Raw genomic sequence first — 23,435 nt, forward strand, 5'->3', positions numbered from 1 at the left:
GACCACACATTTCCCTGCACCAGTGGTTTTTTTTTAGTCCTCTGCTCCAAACACACCTGATTTAGACGAACGGGTCGTCGTTGGGCTTCAGCAGAGCTCAGTGACGAGCTGATCGTCTGAATCAGGAGTGTTGGAGCAGACACAACATCTAAAACATGCAGAAGACCAGGACTAACAAACAGCTGCCTTCATCTCCACACCCAGCTCACACCCTCATCGATCACATAAACTAATCTGGCTTTTCAAATCTTTTGTGTGTGTGTGTGTGTGTGTGTGTGTGTGTGTGTGTGTGTGTATGTGTGTGTTCACGCCCTCTCGTTACGAGCCTGAACCAAGTTTTTAGGACAAACCCATCCCTCGCAGAGCTGGTTTACTGCGTCTGTCGGCGATGTAGCGCACGTGTCACCGTTACTGGCCTTTATTTTGAAGTCGCCTATCTGTAATCCTCGGCTGATTATACAGCAGCATGTTCAGGATAATGAAAAACATCTGACAGTTTCATACAGTGATTATTTAAATGACCGTCTGGGTCCCATTTCAGCGTGTCTGCTTTGCATGTGTTGCAGAGAAATTACAGAGTAAAGCTGCAAAAATGTCTGTCTGAGTCTCTTCCTGTCTTTAGTCTATTCTCCTGCAACAATCAAATGTAAGAATTTACCACAATACTTGTACTACAGGAGCATTAAAAGCAGTTTTTTTTCATACAGTTTTGTAAAATGATTGCTGAAATTTGTTTGGCAGAAGACACAAACTCAACATTTTGGCTCATTCATTCATTCATTTCTCTGTCTTTCATTTCAGTGCAGTAGGCTTTATTATTGCATACCAGAAGAGACAAAACAACAGATTTAAAACATACAAACAAGACCAAAAACCAAAAAAAGATAAAATGATATTTTAAAAGCCTCGTTTCTTTCATGTCACAAAAATAAGGAATGTTTCCAAACTCACACTCTGCAGCACGTGTCGGCCGGTCGCAATCGGAAAAAAAAATTCAAGTCAGTTAAGTCGTCGGTGCGCCTGACGTCGTCTCACCACACACACACACACACACACACACACACACACACATTCATGTTTCACACATTTCCTCTCCCCCGGGTGTCTGAGGAGAGAAAAAGTGTTTTTTAAATATATATATGAACTCTCATGTTACGTAATAGTCGTGTCGCACGGGCCAGATCTGCTCACAGGAAATCCGCTGCCCTCTGAACAGGTTAAGTGAGATAATCCTCGGCTAATCCAGCTATCGCGGACTTTAATCTCTTAATCCGGTTTTTGCTAAACTACAGATTAGATGGAGGTCTGCTGACAGGTGTGAAGGCCTCTTTTTGTGGTTTTGAAAAGCACTTTGGGAAGGAAGATATCACCGGCGGACTGTATTGTGAGGCCTGTAAACCAGACTGATGCTACGTTGCGTCTCAGGCTGATAAAGAGACTATTATTTTAGAGGAAGTTTTGTACCGTACAGCCACCTCATCTCCAACGATGAAGAATTCAATTATTCATAATAAATCTCTTTCGGTAAAAGCTTTTTTTAGAAGTCCCCTGATGTAAACTCCAGAGTGAGCATGTGTTTATGTACTCTGTGTGTGTAAATGTGCGCTCGGGGTTTTATTTTTAGGTTTAAAATACCCCGTCATTCACTTTATAATCCCTCCTTGCTCTTAAACGCTGTTCTCTCTGTGTGTCCTGAGAATGTTCGGGTCTGAATTAGTGTCGTTGGGGAACACGAAGGTTAAAATAAATCCCTGCTCATTTTAACTTTTTTCGTTCATTGTGATGTTGTTTCAAAAAGTCGTCGAGTTCAGTTGTTCAGAATGTGTTTTAAAAACGGGGGACTTCTACAATAGCTGTGCAGTTTAGTCGCAGGACGTCCTGTGTAGATTAAACCCTCCTCCTAAACTTCCTTAGCCTTTCATCATATTGTTTATCTTCTCCTGATCCCTTCATCGTGTACAGCTAGTTGCTCTTTGTCTTCAGCTCTGCCAGCTTGCTGGTGACAAAGTTCCACTTGAAGGACGCCTCCTCGCTCCCTCCGCCCAGCGAGACGTATTTGGAGAAGCTGTTGTTGCCGCTCCGTCCTCCTCCTCCACCTCCTCCTCCTTCTCCTTTGCTCTCCTCTGCCTCGGTGACCTGCCCGTCCTGGCTCTCCTCCCCTCCAGCCTCTGTCACTCCCTCCTCACCCTGGCCTGCTGCCGCCTCGTTCGACGCAGCAGCAGCGGCGGCTGCAGCCTCCGCCTGCTTCTTGGCGGCCCAGTTGGTCGCAAAAGTGTCCCAGAATGCCGAGCGTCGGGTGGGTCGAGGAGGCTCCTCCGGCTTTACTGCAAGGGGACTGAGAATTCAGAGAAAATGTGGGGAGAATTTTACAGGTTTGGTTTGGTATTCACCCCAGTCGACTATCTGTTCACTGATTTAAGATCATTTCATTTCAATCTAGTGATTCACTCATCAGTTATACTCATTTAAAAAATTGTAAGTTGTAGTAGATCTGTAGACACAAACGGAAGAGGTTCCTGGACAAACTGGTTAAAATAAGGTTTGACTGCAATGAAAAAGTGTGAAGATCAAGATGGCGACACGCCCACAAAGCACCTCTGCACTCTCAAAACTGATGTTTGTAACCTTAGTGCTACTTAATTGCTATATTTCTGTTATTTTTCAGTTTTTTTCGGGTTAATTTTGTTATACTTGTACAAATATCGAATATTTAAGAATGAAAACACCTAGCTTGACTTCTGGCTAGGTATGCTGTAAATCTGACAAAGTGACTCTTTACTTTGGAAAACTGATTACCTTAAAATTACCAAGTGAAGTAGACTAATAGTTGACTTATAATTTCAAGTATTTAAAACGTTTTAGCTTACAAATTACATCATAGCCTGTTAACCTAGATTTTTGTACAGATAACCAAAAAGACATATAATGTTCTATATTGAGCTTTAGAGGTGCTGGTATTCAGAGTTTGTTGCCTTTGGAGAGAATCAGGCTAGCTGTTTGCACCTGCTTCCAGTCTTTATGCCAAGCTAAGCTAACAGGCTGCTGGTGGTAGATTCATATTTAGCAGAAAACTGACAGCAGGAGAGTAGATCTCAAGCTACTGCTTTAAAAACAGTCATTTTACAGTTAATGCTGTTCAGGCCAAAGTCACATGTAACCTAGAAGTCTGTAAAACTTTGACTTTTTAACCAGACTGGCACCAAATCAAAGCCTCAGTCCTTCCACATACAGTTTTATTGATGTTTTGATCAGACCTCCTTTATCGTGGTTCAGTTCATCAGTGAGATCAGAGTTCAACTTAATCTACAACATAATCCAGGCTTCTTTGAGGTGCTGTTTAAAGGTGCACTATGTAACTTTTGTAGCAACAGGTTTGGTTATCTAGTCCTACATTCTTGGTATGACCTCTGTGTCAAATGTCAAAATGTCAAACACGAAGGTAAACGTATGACTTCATAGTAGGTTTAAAACTCATGTTAGCGCTTGCAAACTTTAATCAAAACTCCAATTCTATCAGATTGATGTGTGCAAGAAGAAACTATAAAAACACCCATACACCCCCGCACAAACCCCCCACAGATGGCACGGGGTGAAAGAATGCCACCCGAAAAAGAAGAGAAAGACTTCCACTCACTGGTCGGCGACCGGTGGACTCTCGGTCTCCTCTAGAAGCTGGTGCTCATCGTCTTTGTTGAAGAGAGATGATAACCTGTTCCAGCTTTTAGTCCCGGCCCCCTGCATCTGGACACACAACCAGCCACACACACACACACACACACACACACACACACACACACACACACACACACACACACAGGGTCAAAGGTCAGAGTAGGTCGACCATTAGGTGGTTTCAAATGGTCAGCTGAACAATGGCCCTCTGTGATACACGTAGATGAAGACTTTTAGGTGATCCTACAGCAACTTTCTATCTTTCTGTCTCTATGTCTGACTTGTACAGCACTTCCTTGTTCTGTTGATACTGATTGTGACATTAATTATATAGTTTTTCCTTGAAGAACCCAAGAAAGATTAACGACCACTCTGTAAAGGGAAATGGGGATCCTAAAAAAATGACGGAAGGACAGAAAGAAGGAACACTGAAGCTGTGAGGTTACGGTTGATAGTTCATATCATAAACTTTATCCTATCCTCTGTCCTATACAGTTACATAAAATGTCTCAAAAATGTATGTTCACATACTTTTCTGGCCAGCTGGGATACGGCGTTGGGTCCCTCGTCCTCCTGCACTGGACTCATCATGTCATTCTCCACCTCTGTGACCTGAAATCCGAAGGCACAAAGATGAAATGGAGGCACCACTCAACAAAGTCCTGACTCTATCTCCTGTCTGCTGCGTGATGCACAAGATTTGCGCTTAGCAGTCGACATCTAGTGGACACTGTGGATACTACAGCCTGCAGGAAGCTCATGCACAGAGAAATCTATCAGTATTTTGTTCTCTTTATTTCATTTTCAGATTGTTTTAACACTTTGTTTTTGTGTTATGCATGGAGGTGAATATTATTTTCACGTCAGTGTACGCTTTGTTTTGACATCGCAGTAACACAATTCACCTGTCTCATATTTCAGGTATGTGGAGCAACGCAGACTCAAACAGCGACTCTGCACATCCGTCTGAATGGAAACTATCCCTCTGAACACACACACACACACATATATATATATCCCCTGCCGTCCCTGTAGATGCCCTGTTATTATGAGACACCACAGTCTGGCCTGAGTGCACCCCGAGGCCCTGGCTATCAGTCCCGTCCCCCCGTGTCAGTCACTCAGCGGAATGCCAACTAATCCGTTTGTTCAGCTCCCCTGCAGGATCGAGTTTCTCGGCCCTCCAGAGATCTGGGTCACCGCAGCACCGTGGTACCAACGTCTGGGTGGAGTGCAGGTGTCAGCCCATGTATGTAAAATAAATCCTTTCTGTTATTACTAATGAAGCTGGAGCTGGTTTTAATTAGTTTATATGCAGTTTTGTAGTTTAATGCAGGGGTTTGTTCCCCCTCCAGAGTGCTGCAGGGTAAATCTGAAGGGTCGCGAAGTGACGAATGATGCAGGGGAAATGAACTGACGCTGTTCTGCTACATAAAATAGTATTGATTTTTTTGTTTTTTCTCTGTTTTTGGTGGAATGATGACACTTACCTCATCAGGCCTGGAACAGTTATTCAAAGGAAAACCGTCTGAGAAGGTTATGAAGGGAAATATATCTGTAAGCTATGGGATCATCAGCCAAACAGACGCAGAACAACTGGTTTCATCTTAATCAATGCGCCGTGTTTTCTATAAGTAATGAGTAACTTCTGTGTTTAGGAAGGGAAAAGTAGGGTATTTCCCTCTGCAATGCACTGGAGTAGAGGTATGAAATGAAAATACTCAAGTAAAGCTTCCAAATACTACTTCATTTTCATACTTATCGATGAAATGTTGTACATATCTGCAGCTGGGTTTCGTCTTTTGCACGTGAAACAGCCGAGTGCACACAAGATCTGCACTCCAACCTTTACAAACACACTTGAATCAGTACATCATTTCACTATCTGAAGAAAACACACAGGAGGAAGTGTAGTTTATCTAACTTCTCCCTCAAAGTTCTCTCTGCACAGCAAACAGAACAGCTTAGCGAGCTCGTCCGACCCCGCGATGAATAAAAAATGATCTGCTGACTTTCTGACTTTCGATGCCAACAACCACCATCGACTTTTCCCAGCACTTCGACACAGCAAAACCCCTGTAAATCCCGTACCTCTTCGGCAGCGTCCTCCTCATACTCGGGGTTGAGCGTCTTCATCACCTTGCTCTTGTACACCTTCCACATCGGATTCATCCTGGCACGGACGGATGCTCGACACTCAGGGGGAAAAGACCTGTGGAGACCTCTGTACGCCTCTGTGCTCCAACCCTCCGCCAAGGCTCCGCTTCCAGCTTCAGGCTCGACTCGGTTGGGCCAACGCTGACCTGTTTTCCATGCGGGAACTTCTCGGTCAGCTCTGCAGCGCAAGGAGGGGTGGGGGGGGACGCCGTTCAGCACCGAGGGCCGCACTGCTTCATAGCGTGTCTCCTGGTCAGGGAACGTCTGACTGGGGGGCTGACAGCTGCTTTCGTCCCCTCGGAGCGTCTGAACAGGTAGAGCTGGGAAGCTGTGCTGTTCGTGCATGCGCCCACACAGGTGCACAAACACATCAGACACACACACACACATCACACACACACACACAGTAGATTCAGCGTCACGGTTCAGAATCCCTGCCTTGGTTACCTGGAAACAGGTGTAGATTTCCTCATGTATATTTCAGAGGGTCTCTATCCCAGAGCCAGAGCTCCATTGTCAGCCAGTGTTGGTAGACTGGCTCCTGTAACCCTGATGCACGCACACACACACAGACACATACACGCAAAGTATAGACATGTTTGTGTTCAGATTGGTTGATTTCTATGCTCTGCTTTTGGCTCGTTTTGTCGAGTTGTTTTCATGTTTTCTTCCAAATATGTACCTGTCTTAAACTCTTCCCAACACACCTCATCAATAATTCTAAGATCGTCAAGTACTTGCAATCTGATCTGTAATTCCCTATAAATTAACTCCACACACACACACACACACACACACACACACAGTCGATGCCTGCAGGTTATTTATTGAACTTTAATCCATCTCACCCAGCACTTATCTTCAACTGTTACCTGGCCACTTCCTCGCATTTCCTCCTCTCTCATTGGCTGCTCCGGCGTATCAGTCAAACACCAATCAGATTCAGGTGTACCTTGAGGTTTTTTTTTGGAGACCGGTCGCACGGCAACCTGAGAGGGCCGGCGAGTGTCGCGTAGATAAAGAGGGATGTATAAAGCTTTGATGACTGATTGGGTTTCAGTGGCCACCCACAACAATGCGGCTGACTGCAGAGACGCACACCGTTCAGCCTGAAAACACATGTTAGTATCTAAGAAGCAACTAAATGGAATGTAAAACTCCACATGTCCCAGTTATCTCTTTCATCATAGCATTGCAAAAACCCTAAACTGAAGACAAACAGTGCTTTAAACGTGCTAAACGTTGATGTGAAGCTATCCAGTGTGGCCGTGATTATACATCAGGGAAATCTGATCTGTCTCGTCCTATAGCTCTCCTCCTCCTCCTGGTTTTGATTACCATGCACACAGTTCGACAGTAATGAAGCTGTAAGTTCAGGCCCATCCATAAGATCAACCCTGAATTATGAATGCACTTCTATGGACGACACTTCCACGCACACAAACTGATGGATGCCGGTTATTTGAAGAGCAGCCAGTTTTTTTTTTTCTTTTTTGTTGCTGTGGCCCCGGAGGAGCTCGTGTTTCAGGGCTGGAAAAGGACACACCCGAGTATTTAACACACCACACCAGAGCGGCCGATTGTTTGTGGAGGCGGCGCGGCTTCTTTCATGACCTACATGTGGGTCTGTGAAGGGCTTTGTTGTGAAGCAAACGTGCCAAACAGGGCTGTGATCGAGAAGACCCGGAAATGTAAGTTCATAACCAGACGACACAGGAGAGTAAACAGGATTCATTGAGCACTGAGGCAATGAAATGCAGTTTAACATCCAACCACAAGTGCAAAAAGCAGTGGAGTGCAGTAATATACATGTAAATAGGCAGGGAAGGGTTGAATATGTTAAGATATATAGAGTATGAACACGAGCAGCAGAGACAGAAGGCACAATATACAGTCAAGGTACAAATAATGGCCATAGTGAGACATTATATGCAGAATAAACAGCTGGAGGTATGATATGAATACACGTCATGGTCTCAGTACCTCTGTATTTAAAGAGCGTGGATGTATTTGCATAGTGTGATCTTACCTCTCCCTGGAGGTCACAGTCCAGCCTGCAGGCAGTGGTGGGTATAATATTCAGATCTTCCTCCTAAGCGAGAGTTTATCATGTTAATGTTGCCGCTGTTTGTTCAAGGTGGAGCTCGATTCAAATATTCATACACTGCTTCAATTCTAATGTTCATTATTGTGAAGTAAAATCTCAATGTGTAAAGTAACTTAACTTGACTCATATTTCCCTCTGAAGAGTAGTTAAGCGGAAGTATAAAGGTGCATGCAAGTGAAATAGTGATGTAAAGTACAAGCAGCTCAAAGTTATTTTAATTTGTGAAGTGTTGTTTAAAAGTATCCAAAAGTCAGACTTGAGTAAAGATATCAGGTTTAAAAATGACTTTGGTAAACGTGAAAGCCACCTATACTATACTTGCTAACAAATGCTGCTACGATTTTCATCACTTTAAACAGTGTTACACTTTACCCAATCGCTCCTCATTACTCATTTAGGTTGTACTTATTTTATTTCGATTTTGCACTGTGTATTGTTGTATATTGTATATACCTACGTTTTTACGACAATTTTGTTACATGTTATATTGAGTTGCTGTTTGATTTATGTTAAGTTATTAACTTTATTTTATTTTATTTTTTATCTTACTCTATTTTATTTTATTTATGTTATCTCTACTTTCTCTATTTTCTTCCTCCCACTTTGTATTGTAACTGTTGCACAGCAATTTCCCTCGGGATAAGTAAAGCTTCTTGAATCTTGAATATACAAGTAGCACTGGAGTAAAAAGTCTTAAAGTGTCTGATATTAAATTAACTTATCAAAAGTCCCAGTAAAAGTAAATTATACATGTATTTACATGTATGTACTGTATGTTATGCGTACTGCGTCTCTGATGCAGTATGCCACCTGCATAAGTAGTATCACAACATTGTAGTTAGTGCTTGAGTAAATGTTGTAAATGTTGGGACTCAAATAACGTGCATCTTTCCAAAAGATCAGTGAAGATGTTTGACAAAATTCCCGTCATAAATGCATTAATGCAATCAATTACAGTGAACTTAAATGTGTGCGTGTAAGCTGAACACTGGTGGGCATGAAAGCACTGACAGTTTCAAGTTGAGCGATCTTAGTTTTATGGATGTGATGAGTCGATGTTCTTGTTTTTAATCCTGCGGACATGTTTGTGTTTGTTATTCTTTTCTATTCCCTTTTTTTCTTTTATTTCAGCCACATCTTGTGTCCTATATCATCAGATTTCTTTATTGTGAGCATGTGTTACATTTCTGCCTACTTAAGAGTTTATACATAGTAGGAATAAAAGATACATATTTGGATTAATTAAAATTGTTTTGCTGTTTTGTTGTTGTGATTGCTTGTTAGGATGAATCTTTGCTCACCTTGAATCAAGGCCAGTTGTCCTCGCATCACCTCGAGGCTGCCACCACCTCTCTGTGTAATATCACTGTGATGAATGTTGTCCAGATAAAAAGCAAGAAACATCACATCCAGTAAATACTTTCACAGGTTGTAGCCTTAGATAACCACAAGGTGGCTCAAGAGTCCTTTCTAGAGTTGAACATCTGGCTTCGGATACCAAGAGGAGGTAATCAGTTTTAATACTGCAGGCAGTGATTATAAAAATTAGATTTTACTACCAGGAAACAGTTTGTTAATGTGTATATAAAGCAGTGATTATCTGTCATAACTTAGATAATCAGTGGCAACAAATACAATATGTGAAAAGGTGCCATTGCAGCAAACAGATGTTTATTAAAAGGGAATTTAAAGCTTGGAAAGACGCAACAAGAGACTGTGAGACATTGGGTTGCTGTTTGAAAATGTGCTTTTTCCATGTAGTTGGTGAAGATATCCAAATTGTGATTGCTTCATTTGATCTGAATTAACTTGATGTTATTTGGCCACATTCGTCAAAATGAATTATGGTATTTATTGCCATAACTACGCTGGTCTCTTGTCGGACATTCGACAGCATCAAAACCAAACACCTGTCACTGTTTCAACTCTTCCAGGCCAAAGCTTTCTGTGACGGTGGCTCAGTGTGTGTCTCACAGGTGTTTTCTTGGTTTCCTCGTATATTTGCATGCTTCCCTTTATGCTCCAGAATAAAAGGAGGTGATGGAAGGATAGTTTTGATTCTGAATTATTGATCTACAGGCTATTTCTCTTCATGCAAACACTACAAGACCGTTAATGAAACCTGATGAGACGAAAATAATAATAATCTGGGGTTTCATTCATGACAAGGACGCAAAGAACGATTTATCTTTGGTCGTTACTTATGTGGAGCTTCACAAATACATCCACATGATGTCTGTGTCCATATACAGTACGTCTGTGCATCTTGCCCAGCCTTCTTTGGTGTTGTGTTATCACCCTTGCCTCTTTCTTGTGACCACTAGAGGGTGACAGTGACACAATCCCGTGCTCCGGGCGCCGTGCTCAGGAGAGAACACAATGTACAGAACACAATGTACAAACGCATCCCAACGCTGTGTTTATCATATACATGCACATGTACGATAATGTCAACACGTAGGCTGGTTCAAAGTCAGCTGGGAGAGCAAGCAGCTGCTGAACCTCCTCTGAGGTCAGCCTATAGGATCAGCTGAATGTAAAGGCACACGAGCTGCGTGGTTCTGAGCAGACTCTGCTGCATCTTTAGAGTCTCACAAAGTAGTAATGAAGATTTTGGCATAGTGAAAGCTAATCCTGTGGAGAAAAGAAGTTTTCTGCACAAAGAAGGGTGAAGCAAATCAATTCAACTTCTTACACACAAGCTTGGCGCTCACTTACACAGCAGGGAGCTGGATGAGGAGGGTGAGGAGGGTGAGGAGGGTGTGGATGGAGGGGGAGAGAATCATTGCTGGCAGATTCTCCTCACCACTTAATCCAAGACCATGGAATATAACCACAGGAATGTCACCAGATGAGGACATTATCACTTCAGCGCCATGAAGACAAAAGCTGTCATTCATTGGGCTGAGTTGTGTAATGTTGCACTGGTCCATTATCAGGCTGACATCAGCGGTGATTAAAGCGCATGAAATAACGGAATCACACATGAAAACATAGATTTTTGTGAAACACAACCTGAAAGGAAACCTGTTGTCAGCTGTATTTAGATCCTTTTCTTACACGAGCAGGACAACAGAGAAAAGGTGCCGCGTCACACGTAGTCTGGATCATCCGTTCATCACTTTACTTCAGTAAGATTGAGTATTAAGTACTCACTGTGCAGAAAAATGTTTGATATTCTATATTATTTTAGCCTATATTTTTTAAACTGATGTATTTACATAGTGACAGATGAAGTGTTCAGAGCAATTAAAGGGTGAATCCAATAATTTTGCATATTAAAGTGTGTTTACAGGTCTTGGGGAGAACTACTGCAAATGTAAAAAGAAAAAAGAAAAAGAAAACAAGTAGTATGAAGCCTTTTGTTGCACCAGAGGAAGCTGCATGTGATCTGATGAATTGTCTCCAGTGATGCATTATGGGTAATATAGGCACCAAGCTTTAAAACGGATGCAGAATGTGTGGAGTAAACAAAGCGATACCTCTGGTTCTATCGATTTCAATCAATCATTTTTAAACTGCCCATAATGAGTCCAACAGTGTTACAGGAGTGCTGTGTTGGACCAGTGGACTGCTTCTTAAAACCTGTTCAAGGTTGCTTGATAAAGCTAAGAGCCATCTAGCAGCCGATATGCACATTGCAACCAACTGAACACACCTCGCCTCACCCTCCCCTGAGAAGGCTGCTTAAAACTTTTTTTTTCACAAAGCCCACTCCAAAGGCAGAGTTAGGTTTGTCCATTCTGGGCTACTGTAGAAACACGGCTTTGCAACGTGGTGGCTCTGCTCCCTCTCTAGATTTAAAAGGCTCCTTCTATGGTAACAAAAACACACGATGCATATTATCTGTTGATTATACACTCATGAAAACACAATATTTTAATCCCATTGTTGCCTAAATCCTACACACTGGACCTTTAGATTGAAATTAAGTTGAGTTTTGCATTAAACTTTAGCAAAAAGCTGTTAAATAAATGTAGGTTAAAGGTAACAAGTACAATGTTTGCCTCAGAAATGCAGAGGATACAAATATAGAGTAACACAAAATGAAGATACTCAAATAAAGTACACTTGGCCCAAAATTATTATACTATATTGGATTGCTTTTTGTTTCTATAAATCTTTGATCTTTGAGATGAGACGTCTTCCTCCTAAACTCATCACCCTCATCGCTAATTTTGAGTCGAGGACCTTTACAGCAGATAACAACTGTCATCTGTGCTCGTCCCTCCTCTCAGCTCCCCGTCTACAGTGTCCGACCCCTCCCCTCCCGCCCGCTCATGTCCACTGGTGTCCGCTCGACGCCCGTTAATTTATCCGCCTGTTGTTCGACCTCCTGTGGCGAATTGGATTGGACGGTGATATTCCACCGGCATGTGATCGGTTCCTGGACTTTATAAACCTGACACATGTGTAAGCCATCTCGGTGCAGAATGTTTCCACCCATAAATAGACCCGAATGTAAAGACGGAGCCATGGGAAGCACAGAGCCTGCTGAACTTTGCTCTACATACTCCGATGCAGTGTGTAGCGTCGTACAAACACAAGTTATTCAGCATTTCTGGTTAAAAACATCGATATCCACCTCCAGCTATGAACTGATCAGTGTTGATGAAATTTTAGTGTGCAGGTCAGTATGTCAGACTGTGGGACAGCTGCTTGGCCTGCATGTCCATCCTTATGCAATACGGTAGATTAAATTAATAGCTTGACATTTTAGAGTCAGATGAGAAGATTAATCCAACAATCGTGTCTGTACGGTGGACATGAAGACACAACCAGCAGCTGTTTGATAGGGAACAAACAGCTAAGTTCTGTCTGAAGGTAAGACTCCTCTCTCTAGAGGGTTTTATCTCATGTGTTTAAAGGGGCAAATTGTAAAAGATGGCTCGAATAGTTTGAAGAGTGTGAAGAAAGGACAGTGTTGACGCTATGTCGGAGACGTCCATGTATTGTTTTACAGGGATATCAACTGAAGTTAGCATGCTAACCAGCTAGCACTGGCGGGTCCTATCTTGTAATACCACTTTCAGCCGATAGCGTAATAATTCTACTAGTTTCAGCTGAGAAATGTGGGAGCTGCATTTCAAAAGTTTTCTAAAGTTTAAGAATTTGGCTGATTAAACTCACAAAATGTCGAGAAAGAATACACCTACATTTAAGTTTCTGAAGTTTTTAACACGGTTTAGTGGAGCCTTGGTGCCCACAGCGACTCCCCCTGTGACCCGAAGTTTTGGTCCAGGAAAACTCTTGGGTTACAGCTCCACTGATAACTGACAACTGAGCCATGCACTTATTAGCTAAGAATAGGTGGCTAGGATATTTGGCAAAAAGCAGGTAAAGTGCTGGCCCCTATTTTGTTGGAGCTACCTTTGAATTCAAGCCATATCTTACAAATTACACCAAGGTGTAAAAACCAAGGATCACAAATGATAGTGAAGTGGTTATGTGCTGTACTATTTCTTGCCAAAGCATATTTTGTAACCTTTGGACAGAGCCAGGATACTTGTTTCTGTGTCTTAGCTTGGGTTAGCATCTGTTTTCATGCCCACCTGCTGGCTTTAGCTTCATGTTTAACAAAAACAGTCAAAATGCAACCTAGGGTCTTTTTGTGAATGTACCAGTCAAACGTTCGTTTAAAAGCATAATTACGACGAAAGCACCACTTTTAAGATTGACCGTATTTATGTTTTTGGGTCAAAATCATTTTCATTGGAGTGCTATGGGCAAATGCTATGTTAGCATCAAAAATCGCCATTTTTAAAACACCAAGAAGGCTCGACACAACATGAAACTTTACCTCTTAACAACCTTAGCAGTTGTTTTGTCCACTCACCGCCGTCCTGCCGGTGGGGAATCTCCGAATGCAATGTTGCTTGGAGGAGAGTTAAAGCGGACCGCTACTGGCTCCCGGCAACAACTATCCACGCGAGATCTCACGTGACCTTTCCGGCTTTTGATTTTAGTACTGATTCTTATACGAGGCTCCTTTTTCAACTTCAAGGTCAATATTGTTTTTCGCTAAAAAAAAAAAACTAATTATTTTTGCATTTATGTGGAACTAAACTTTAGGAGTGTTCCACCTTAACTGTCCTCCATGCAGTGTTGGGAAGATTACTTTGGAAATGTAGTTGGTTACAATTACAAGTTACCCTGTTGAAAATGTAATAGTAGTGTAACTATTTCAATTACTTTCTCAAAGTAATGTAACTAATTACATTTAATTACATTATGATTACTTTTCTTAATTTTGAATGAAATCTCTCAACTGCTAACCATTTTCACATTTTAAGACCTATAGTGTGCAAACCTTTCAGTTCAAAGGTTTAACCATATATTATGAGTCTGACCTTTGGCCTGTACTGCGAAGGAGGCTCACTTCCTCACTAAATGGAGCGACAGCGGGCTGATTTCAGCCAAGAGGAGCAGGTTGTTTTAATGGAGAGAGTATGAGCGATACAAAAAAGCCTGATCACAGCCTGAAGCAACAGTGTTGCTGCAAATATGACAAGAGGAGGCTGATTTTAATTTCTGACAGCTCTACATTGAGCTGCTTTTAAATATGAAGCTTTAGAGCAACAACAACTGTTGTTTTAAACAGTTTTATATTGTTTTCATATATTTCACTGATCGCAATTATAAAATGCCAGTGTGTGTTTTATTGAAAGCGAGGCTGGTGTGTGTATGAAAATAGGTTACAGTGGGTTTTTTAGGTGCTGTAGCTACAAGCAAATCTCATGTTGTCTCTGTACAAAGACCTTTTTAAATGTGAGAAAACAGAGTAGACTACTCAAGATTTGCGTTTGGGCAACACGCGGAACAATTAATATATTCATGGCCACATTAAGTTAAATTATCTGTCCTGCTGCGAGCGCACAACTTCTTTCAGTGGTGACTGACTGTATATAAAAGTAAATAGGCTATAGCCTAATAAATGACCTCCTGAGGCGAGTCGGATCAACAGCTGAGCAGCGTATCCCCTCAGCTGAACATCTGTAGGCGGAGACGCTCAGAGAGAAAGTAAACAGCAGCGGATCAGCGCGATCTCTCCCTCCGTACAAATGCTCCGTTCTGATACAGCTCCACTGGACTTTCAAAGTAAAGGTCACGCCAGCTGTAAATTAGTTAAATAGTGAAACAGCGGCGCTTTTCTAGCCGATTTTATGATTAAACTCTGAACAGAACCTGGTCGGGACCAGGTTATGAGCTAAGCATAAGTTACCATGGTGATGTAGTCGGGCTAAAAGAGAGCCACCTTTGTAATACAGGGAAGCCTGGCTTCTGTCTGTATGAAGTGTTTTTTGTATTTCCAGCCCAGGAACATCTTGTGCGCCGCCGACACTGTTGCTGCTGAGTCTGACTGCCACCGTACGGTTTGTCGGTTGAGTTGAATGGCACATGACCAGAGAGAGCCAATCACAAGTGATAGTTTTGGAAGGAGGATGTTGATATGAAAAAAACTAAAAACAAACATGAATCCAGGGGGGCGAAAAACTATTTGATAAATCCGAGCTTTTGCGCCGATTTTTCAAATGTAACTTAAGTTGTAATCATTGATATTTCCAAAAGCAACTGTAATTTAATTACATATTTTCTCCCAGTAATGTAACGGATTACAATTACGTAAATTTTGTAATTAAATTACGTAACGTCGTTACATGTAATTCGTTACTCCCCAACACTGCCTCCATGTTATGTTGCATTTGGAGATCGACACTTCTTGGCTAGCAGGACGGCGTCCAGCGGAACAAGCAACTGTTAACTAAAGTGAGGGCCTCTAGTCGAGTCAATCAAACTTATTTTCCTTCCCTCTGTGAGGATGTACTGTCTTAAAATGTGTCAGGTGAAAATTGTCCAATGAAGTTTGTTTATGCAAATAAAGCTGAGGCCTAAAGGTAAATGTTGTGTGTCACATGGTTTGTGGGCTCATTTATTTATTTATTTAGCTTCGGGTTAAACGTGGGAAGAAACGTCCCACTCAAAAAGTAATAAGTTAACACAGACGTGCTAAATAATTTCTCATATGAAGTCACATTTTTGTCCTCAATAAACTAATCAAACATAAGTGACAAACCACAAGTCTTCTTAAAAATAACAGACTAGTGGGATCTACATTTGTATTAGTGTGTATGTGCAAACCATGGGTTTATTTATCTCTTTGTGTACTTGTAAGCATGTTCAAAAGCAGGCTGTTGGATAGGTTAATGGCAACCATGTTGCATAAACACCTCGACTCGCGCTGACATCACACATCCTTCTACGTTCTACTCATGTTTTACGAGGCCCTGCAGATGTGCCGGTTCCAGAATGGATGCTTCCTGTCATGCCAACTGTTGTGTAACGCACAATAAAATGCCCAATCTCAGCTCCTCTTACCTCCCAAAACAGGATTTCACTGTTGTTTTGTTTCCATCAGCATCTTGGCTTCAAACTATGCTTTTACGTAAGAACTCCCAAGGTTATTAGTCCCCTTTGTGTTTGCTGTGGTCATCATCTCATCATGCGCTATTGTAGGCACGCAGTTTAAGAAAGAAGGCGACAATCCTCAGGACAATGCTGATGAACGTTAACGTTTTCTTTCTCTGAGCACTTGAGATGTCGCTTTTCTTATTGTCCGACCCTTGATTAAAGCAATATGTTGAAGGGTGAAGGTGTTCATGTTGGAAAAAAAGTCAGCAGGGCACAGGTTTAACAATGTGTTTATTGGCAGCAGCATCATCAATGCAAATGACCATCTACTTACTCACGTTGCAGAACAAAGGAATGCAGGAACACAAATAAAACTGGGCTCATGTCCTTACAAGTGCATGCTGGGAGGCTTGCCTATACATCTAACCCCCTCTTTGTTTTATTATACATGCACTCAAGAGCTCATTGGTTAGGGACCAGTACGCCCTCTGTCCTCTTGATGTAACGTTAGCTAGTGTTTTGCAAACATGTGTCCACAAAGATCATGGCATCAGTATAATGTGACGTCACATTAATGTACCTTGGAACACATGTTGGTGGCCATTTGACCACCTTGTTAATTTGTTTTCTTTGTCAACATAGACGAACTGAGCGCACAGCACATATAAGTTTAACATGAGAAGGCAAAGTTCACCGAGTTCATCCTGGTACCAAGCTTGCTCAACTGTTATCAGAGCACACAGAATGGGCAGGACTGAGGAAGGGACACACTTGTCTTGTCCAGTGACTGTGAGGTACGAGATCAACACAGTCCGTCCACCAGCGTCGCTCAAGTCTTTGTTGCGAGCTGCGGCTTGACAGAGTTCCTCAGGTCCTGACCTCTGAGTTGTCTTTCAACACACAAACAAAACTTCTTCTCACACACAGGTTAGCCCTCCAAAAACACACCACAATGAAAGGTTGATCTCTCTGTAAATAGAGAAGCATTCCAATGGCTGACTTGAGACGCTCAGGTCTAAGACGGACCTGATTAAATCAAATCGTCCTTTCAGGTCAAGCAAACCCTGCTGGGCTTAGATTAGACGGTTAAACAGTGGAACTGATCAAACATTCTTGCTTTTCATGACTGTGTTGACGGTAAGGTGAAATTGGAAATGATCATCCTGTAAAGAGAGCTGGATAAGATAAGCTAAAGTGATCATGGTTCTGCTTTTAGAATTGAAAAAACATGTCATTAATCTCATCTACTGGACAGATACAACCTCAGATGAACTGACTTTTGGACATAAATAAAGCTAGAATATAAGAGCAACCTTGAATGTGTTGGGGAGGGGGGATCATGTCAGGTGAAGCCACGGTATGGTTTACAAGGCCTGATGGTGAGATAAATATATACAGACCTATAGTTGACTTGAGGTGATGGACTCACTGAGATGATTTACCGTATCAGAGATGAGAACAGATTAATGCTGTTACCATCACCAATGAAGGACTTTCACGTTGGTTTTGCATCTTTTAATCCATGAATTATAAATGACGTGAACATTAAACTTTTCATAACATTAATGGAGACTGGTTTCCATTCATTTGCACAGTCAAACTACACACTGTAGACTGTTATATGACTGTTATTGATCAGATGCTTGCAATGAAATGTTGTACACATATTCATGGTCCCTACAGGATGCATCTTACTGACATTGCTGATACCCTGAGTGACTTTACCTCCAGTGCCACCATGAGGTTAACTGTTTTTTAAGTTTAATTTGTGCGAGACACAAAACATACATCAAAATGTCCTGAATCATCGCATCCAGTGTGCTATGACTTTTGGTAACGATTCACCGACCAGTTTTCGTGAAAATCGCAAAAAAATTGTAAAAATCTCCCATAAGAATAAACAGTCCTTGAGAAATCACCATGAAATTAGCACGAACCCAACCCTCTTTGGTGCCTTGTTCCCTCACCATACCTTAACATAGAAAAGTGTTTCAAAGTTTAAGTGTCAGCAGGTGGCGACCCAACTGGTTTCAAAAAGGAGTCTGGTTGTATATAAGCTTATGATAAAATGACAGTACTTCTCACTTAATTTTTTACCTCTGTAAACATTTTCCAAATAAGTTTATGGCCTCAATCACTAGTTTTATTTCTTCTTTAATAGAGCATGATGTTCATTTCGTAATTCATGCTCCCTTATAGAGTAAAATAGACAATGAAGGTTCTGTCTACATTGTGAATGAAGAATCGCCACCACAAGTTCACGGGTGCCCAGTCAGATCCAATCAGCGAAATCCTCCCCAGCCCCACCCACTCACCCAAGCACTCAGTTATGACCGTAAATATCAAAAAGAAAAAAGGAATGCCCTCTTGCTTTCCAGGACTATTGACTGTGTCTATATCAGAGAGCAGAAAGTATGGCGGTGACATCTACATGCCAAGATAGCTCTGGATCAGGGTGGGAACATTTTAACAAGAGGTCACATGAGTTTAAAGGTAAGCAGAGCTGCTTGTGAGAAAATACTAGCGACAAATAATGCATTTGCATTTACATGTCTGCGCGTGCGTTTACATATAATTGCAATTTTGTATAATTACACGCTGAGGAGCTCTTTTTAAGGTGGTGCCCCCTCAAATTCCGACCCTCTTTCCTCAAACTGCATATGTGGCGTGTGCTTGTCTGTGCTCTTATTTTGCAGGATATAGCCTGTTCAAACCGGCTGTGAGGCGGTTGCACGCAGGTTTTTTTGTTGCATGGCTGGAGGCAGTTCCCCAACGACAGGCCTTTCAGTTTTCACTCAGCAGGAATTTAAAGTTCAACACCAAGAAGAAAAACACATGCACTGTGTACTCTCAATACTGTGATGTCGTGCAGATGTGACAGGCTCAGACATCCAAAGATTTCCAGCAGATATGAAGTTAATGGAAGCAGAAACACGTGGACGAGGTCACGATCATCTACTGCTTTAAGAGGTCATAAAAGGGAACATATATGAACGCAGGGACAGAAATCATCTCCATTCTTACTGTATAAACAGCACAAACTTTGTGATGTTGACTTTAACTCTCCCATAGTTGACTTTATAAAAACCCAACAGCAATACACCATAAGCAAAACCACACTGAGCATGCTCAGTCACAACCCATGGATGAATAACACCAGAGAAACAGAAATTCAGTCTGAATGTATGTGCGTGTTGTGCATGTATGTATCCTTGTGTGCATGAACATTTTTGTCATGTGTGAGCAGGTTCTGCAGGCTAACCAGCTGTGTTCATGACAAGAGCCGTAAATTATGTTGTGCAACAGAGTCAAGTGACCACAGCGACGCCCAATCGCAACCTCCCGTCCTGCTTTTGACGGAGCGTGTTCGACTGCTTCCTCTCATCCTCGCCATACCTCAAGCTTTGAACAAGAAGTATATCGATCAGCGGACAGCTATTTTGACCAACCAGGAGCCGCTTTTGGTCTAAAGAAAGGTTCACAAGGCTGTAAATCTTTCTGGTGCCAAAATGTCATGGTGGCAAAGTTTACGATCGGAATGCACATGCAGCGCCACATGCCTCAGCAGCCTCTCTCGCAAATAAGGAGTCTCTTAGATATCCATCCCTGACATCCATACCTGTCTTCAAATGTTCCCTCCAAAATTAACCTGCACTGACCTCAGTGAAGAAGAGAGGGTGGGGGACGCTGCCAGAGGAAGATTAGATGGAGGGATTCGGGGATGAGATGAGTGGATTAGGTAGTAATAGCTACCGTCCAACTCTGCATTCTCTTTATAGCAGTCTTGGGTGTGAAGCTTCTGGTGTGAGTGGAACTCTATCAGGTGCTGGATTCGTTATAGATACAGCAGTGACAGAAAAAGGATATAGGGTAAGGTGTGTAGACAGAGATAGTAAACAGAGCGGTGGGTGTTTTATATGGACACAATGAACTCGTCAAGCAGCAAACAAGACATGTGTCTAATGTAAGCTGAGTTACAATCTGTTTTTGAATTTGCTTTACTCACTAAATACACACTCGAGCATGCAAGCCCACTAAAAAAGCTCATGAAGGTGCAAGATGAGCAGTCAGTGACATTCTTAAGGGAGTCCGGAGAAACCAAACAATACCGAAGTTTACACACAAAAGCTTTGATGCCATAAATACTTGTACGTGTTACTTTGCTGGGTCAAATTCCTCGACCTGGTGGTAAAAATCTAAGTAAAGACTGAGAATATCTTTCTCAAGACACTTCTGAGCAAGACATTTAAACCCATGATTGCTCCCAAGGGGCAACTGCTTGGCTACTAGTGGAACACTGTTGCTGCACTGAGCAGGAAATGTGTCCTATAATCTACAACCAATGCTTTATAACCAGGTGATAACTCACAAAGCCAAAACCAAGTGGTTTATGCCATGCTGTGATGCTCTCCTAAACCTAACCAAGTGGATTTTGTGCCTAAACCTAAGCAAAGCATAAGCATGGCGTTGCGACAAGAAAGAAATAGAAAAGTCAACCTAACCAGGCGTAAAGTTGCAACATATAGATACGTCCAGCTGTGTTTTTGCATAAAGGTACTTAGTGATTGGGTTGTTAAAAAGTCATCAGAATGTAGGAAACACGAGACAAAAGGTCCCTGAAACTTCCCACTTTGTCCTACTTTTGACTTTGCAACGTTGGCATTAATGTGCAAGAGCTCTAAAGTATAAAGTCTAAAATATCTAGAGTATCTCAACCACAGAGTTATTCCTAGAAAAGGTGCTACTAGATTACGTGACATGAGTCAGTGATAAGATAAAAGAGTTTATCGTTAGTTGACCCAAGAAAACTTGTATGGGTTAATTTCACTGACCCAGATTTTTTTTTATTTATTTATTTTCTTTTTTAAAAAAAAGACAAAACAAAGATCAAAAAACAAAAATCTTTTTCTCACTTAATAAAGATTCATATGTAAGACTGCATCATTTGAGTTCAACAGGTGCACAGTGCATCTGTAGACATGAGTGCACGTGAGCACTGTGTCATGTCACAACTTACAGCATATAAGAGCCTCTTTACTGCTGGAAACTAGGCCACATGGCCTGTAGGTTATCATCAGAGTGTGTTCTGTATGTCTAGGCCTGACACTGACATGTAGCTGGGTAAGGTGATATATTCCTAACAAGGCGCTGCCTCCCTCAGAATGATAAACGATATCTGAAGAGCTGAACAAAGCTGAATAGATTTAAAGAAAGAGTGACAGAAAACCTCCCACGCACTTCCTCAACAATGGATGGGACTGTGCGGTTTAGAGAGACATAACTCTAAGACAGAGAGCAACAATGATGAGAGTATATTCAGTGTTAAAAGCTCAGGGACTCTGAGTCTGCCATGCCCAAACACTATTCTCAGACTCTGGCTCGCACAGCCGCGGGCATTCTCACAAACATCCCCCACCGACACAGACAGGAAACCAGCGGCTCACCGTGCCTGCTCCTCTCATACGAGCGGCTCAGCAGAAAAATGTGCCCATCAAAACTGTGCGGGGTGTTGAAACAACATTCTCAGGCCGTGGGTTTAGATTAGCACAAAGAGCGATCCAAGCTCAGATTGTGAGTGATTTTAAACAGGATACACTGATGCAGAAAACACTGAGACAGTTTCTTACTCCATTTCTCAAAATAGGTAGACACACGTTCTCAGCACAAACCACTTGTTAGAGGTAAATGTTTGACTCAAAAACAGCTGAGCGTGTAGGAGGAGTATTGAAAGACCCTAGCAAAAGATGCTCCTAAAAAGACTTTCACAATAAAAGCATTCACTTTTGATCAATGTTTTATTCTTTTAGTCTTTGGTATGTTGCCTCCTGTTTTTCAAATCATTCCAGTCCTTACCCACAAGGCTGAATGATGACATCCAACAATCAAAATACTGAACTCAACATCTGCCCTGAAATGAAATGTGTCCATGAATATAAACAGATTATTGCATCACACTCTGTCATGACAGTGCAGGCACCAGCTTTTGCGTGACGGTGCCACATAGCTGCGGCTTACCAGTCACTGCTTCCTCCCTCTGTGATTTCCACTTAAGTTTTGAAACAGGTTCTGCAAATGGTTTCCTCTATGTGTTTCCTAATGCCACGAATAAAGATGAGCAGAAACAAAAACTGTTCTGAAGTTTTAAACTACGGCCAGCAGCTCTGTGAGGCTATTCTACATGAGCTAAATGCATGCGTCTGTGCATGCTAATGTGCTCTTAATGACAACACTAATGATGTATGTCTTGTTAACTAACTCAGTTTAGCGTGTAGCTAACATTTGCTTACCAGCATTGCACACAAGTAACATCACCCTGCTGGAAAAACCAGCACAGACCAGCATGATTTCCATGCTGGTCTATGCTGGTTTGGTGCTGGTTGAACTGGTGGACCAGCAAGGTCAGCAAGGTCCCCAGCAAGGTCCTATTAATTATGCTGGCCTACCAGCATAGTCTTCCTGGTGAATTTGCTGATGAAGCTGGACACCAACATCCAATTACCAGCATCCCATGCTGGTGCTGGTATGTTGGTCACCAGCATCGCATGCACCAGCATGCTGGCAGGGAACACCTGTGCCTGAATCCTGTTCAATCAGCATTTTGATTTGCTACACCTGTCAGGTGGATGGCTTATCTTATTGGATTTTCACAAATGTGTGCTCAAAATCTGAAAGAAGTAATTATTTTGGGTACATAAAAAACTTCAACTGGGCGCAAATTGTTGCATTTATATGTTTGTATATTTGGTGCAGTATTTACAGTTTGTTTCAGGTGCCCTCAAATGACCCCAACATCTTGCTGGTTTAAAGCTTGTGTTCAATAAACTTGGTGTACTGTGACACCTCACTGACTCTGTATCCTGTATTGCGCTTTGACAGCCAACTTCACTCCTCCTCATACTCTGCAATATGAAATAAGTTGTAGACACATCCCAGGCTGGTCACCAAAACAAAACATATGCTAGTTTTGCTGGTCACCAGCTATGCTGGTCTATGCTGGTTTTTCCAGCAGGGCATCACTGATGTTATTAGCCTTTTCCAGCCAAAACCTGGATGATATACTTGACATAGTCCATCAGAAAATTAAGCTAAA

At 42.0% G+C, this 23,435-nt stretch overlaps 1 protein-coding gene across 3 annotated transcripts; it reads right to left on the reverse strand.

Annotated features, from left to right (window-relative positions):
• Nucleotides 1-790: 790 nt before the first annotated feature.
• LOC115566859 (uncharacterized protein C1orf232) lies at nt 791-6,754 on the reverse strand. 3 transcript variants are annotated; one of them, XM_030392890.1, is made up of 5 exons: nt 6,702-6,754; nt 5,764-6,162; nt 4,204-4,284; nt 3,635-3,741; nt 791-2,335 (listed from the first exon to the last, which is right to left on the reverse strand). In XM_030392890.1, exons 1-5 carry the CDS (start codon nt 6,732-6,734, stop codon nt 1,963-1,965), a joined length of 993 nt encoding a protein of 330 aa, XP_030248750.1. In that variant the 5' UTR covers nt 6,735-6,754; the 3' UTR covers nt 791-1,962. The 3 variants fall into 3 exon arrangements, with proteins under 3 accessions (XP_030248750.1, XP_030248751.1, XP_030248749.1); XM_030392891.1 differs by having other exon boundaries at nt 6,678-6,706; XM_030392889.1 differs by lacking the exon at nt 6,702-6,754 and having other exon boundaries at nt 5,764-6,600.
• Between the last annotated feature and the right edge of the window lie 16,681 nt (nt 6,755-23,435).

Source organism: Sparus aurata, chromosome 17 (assembly GCF_900880675.1).
Source record: "Sparus aurata chromosome 17, fSpaAur1.1, whole genome shotgun sequence".
NCBI lineage: Eukaryota > Metazoa > Chordata > Actinopteri > Spariformes > Sparidae > Sparus > Sparus aurata.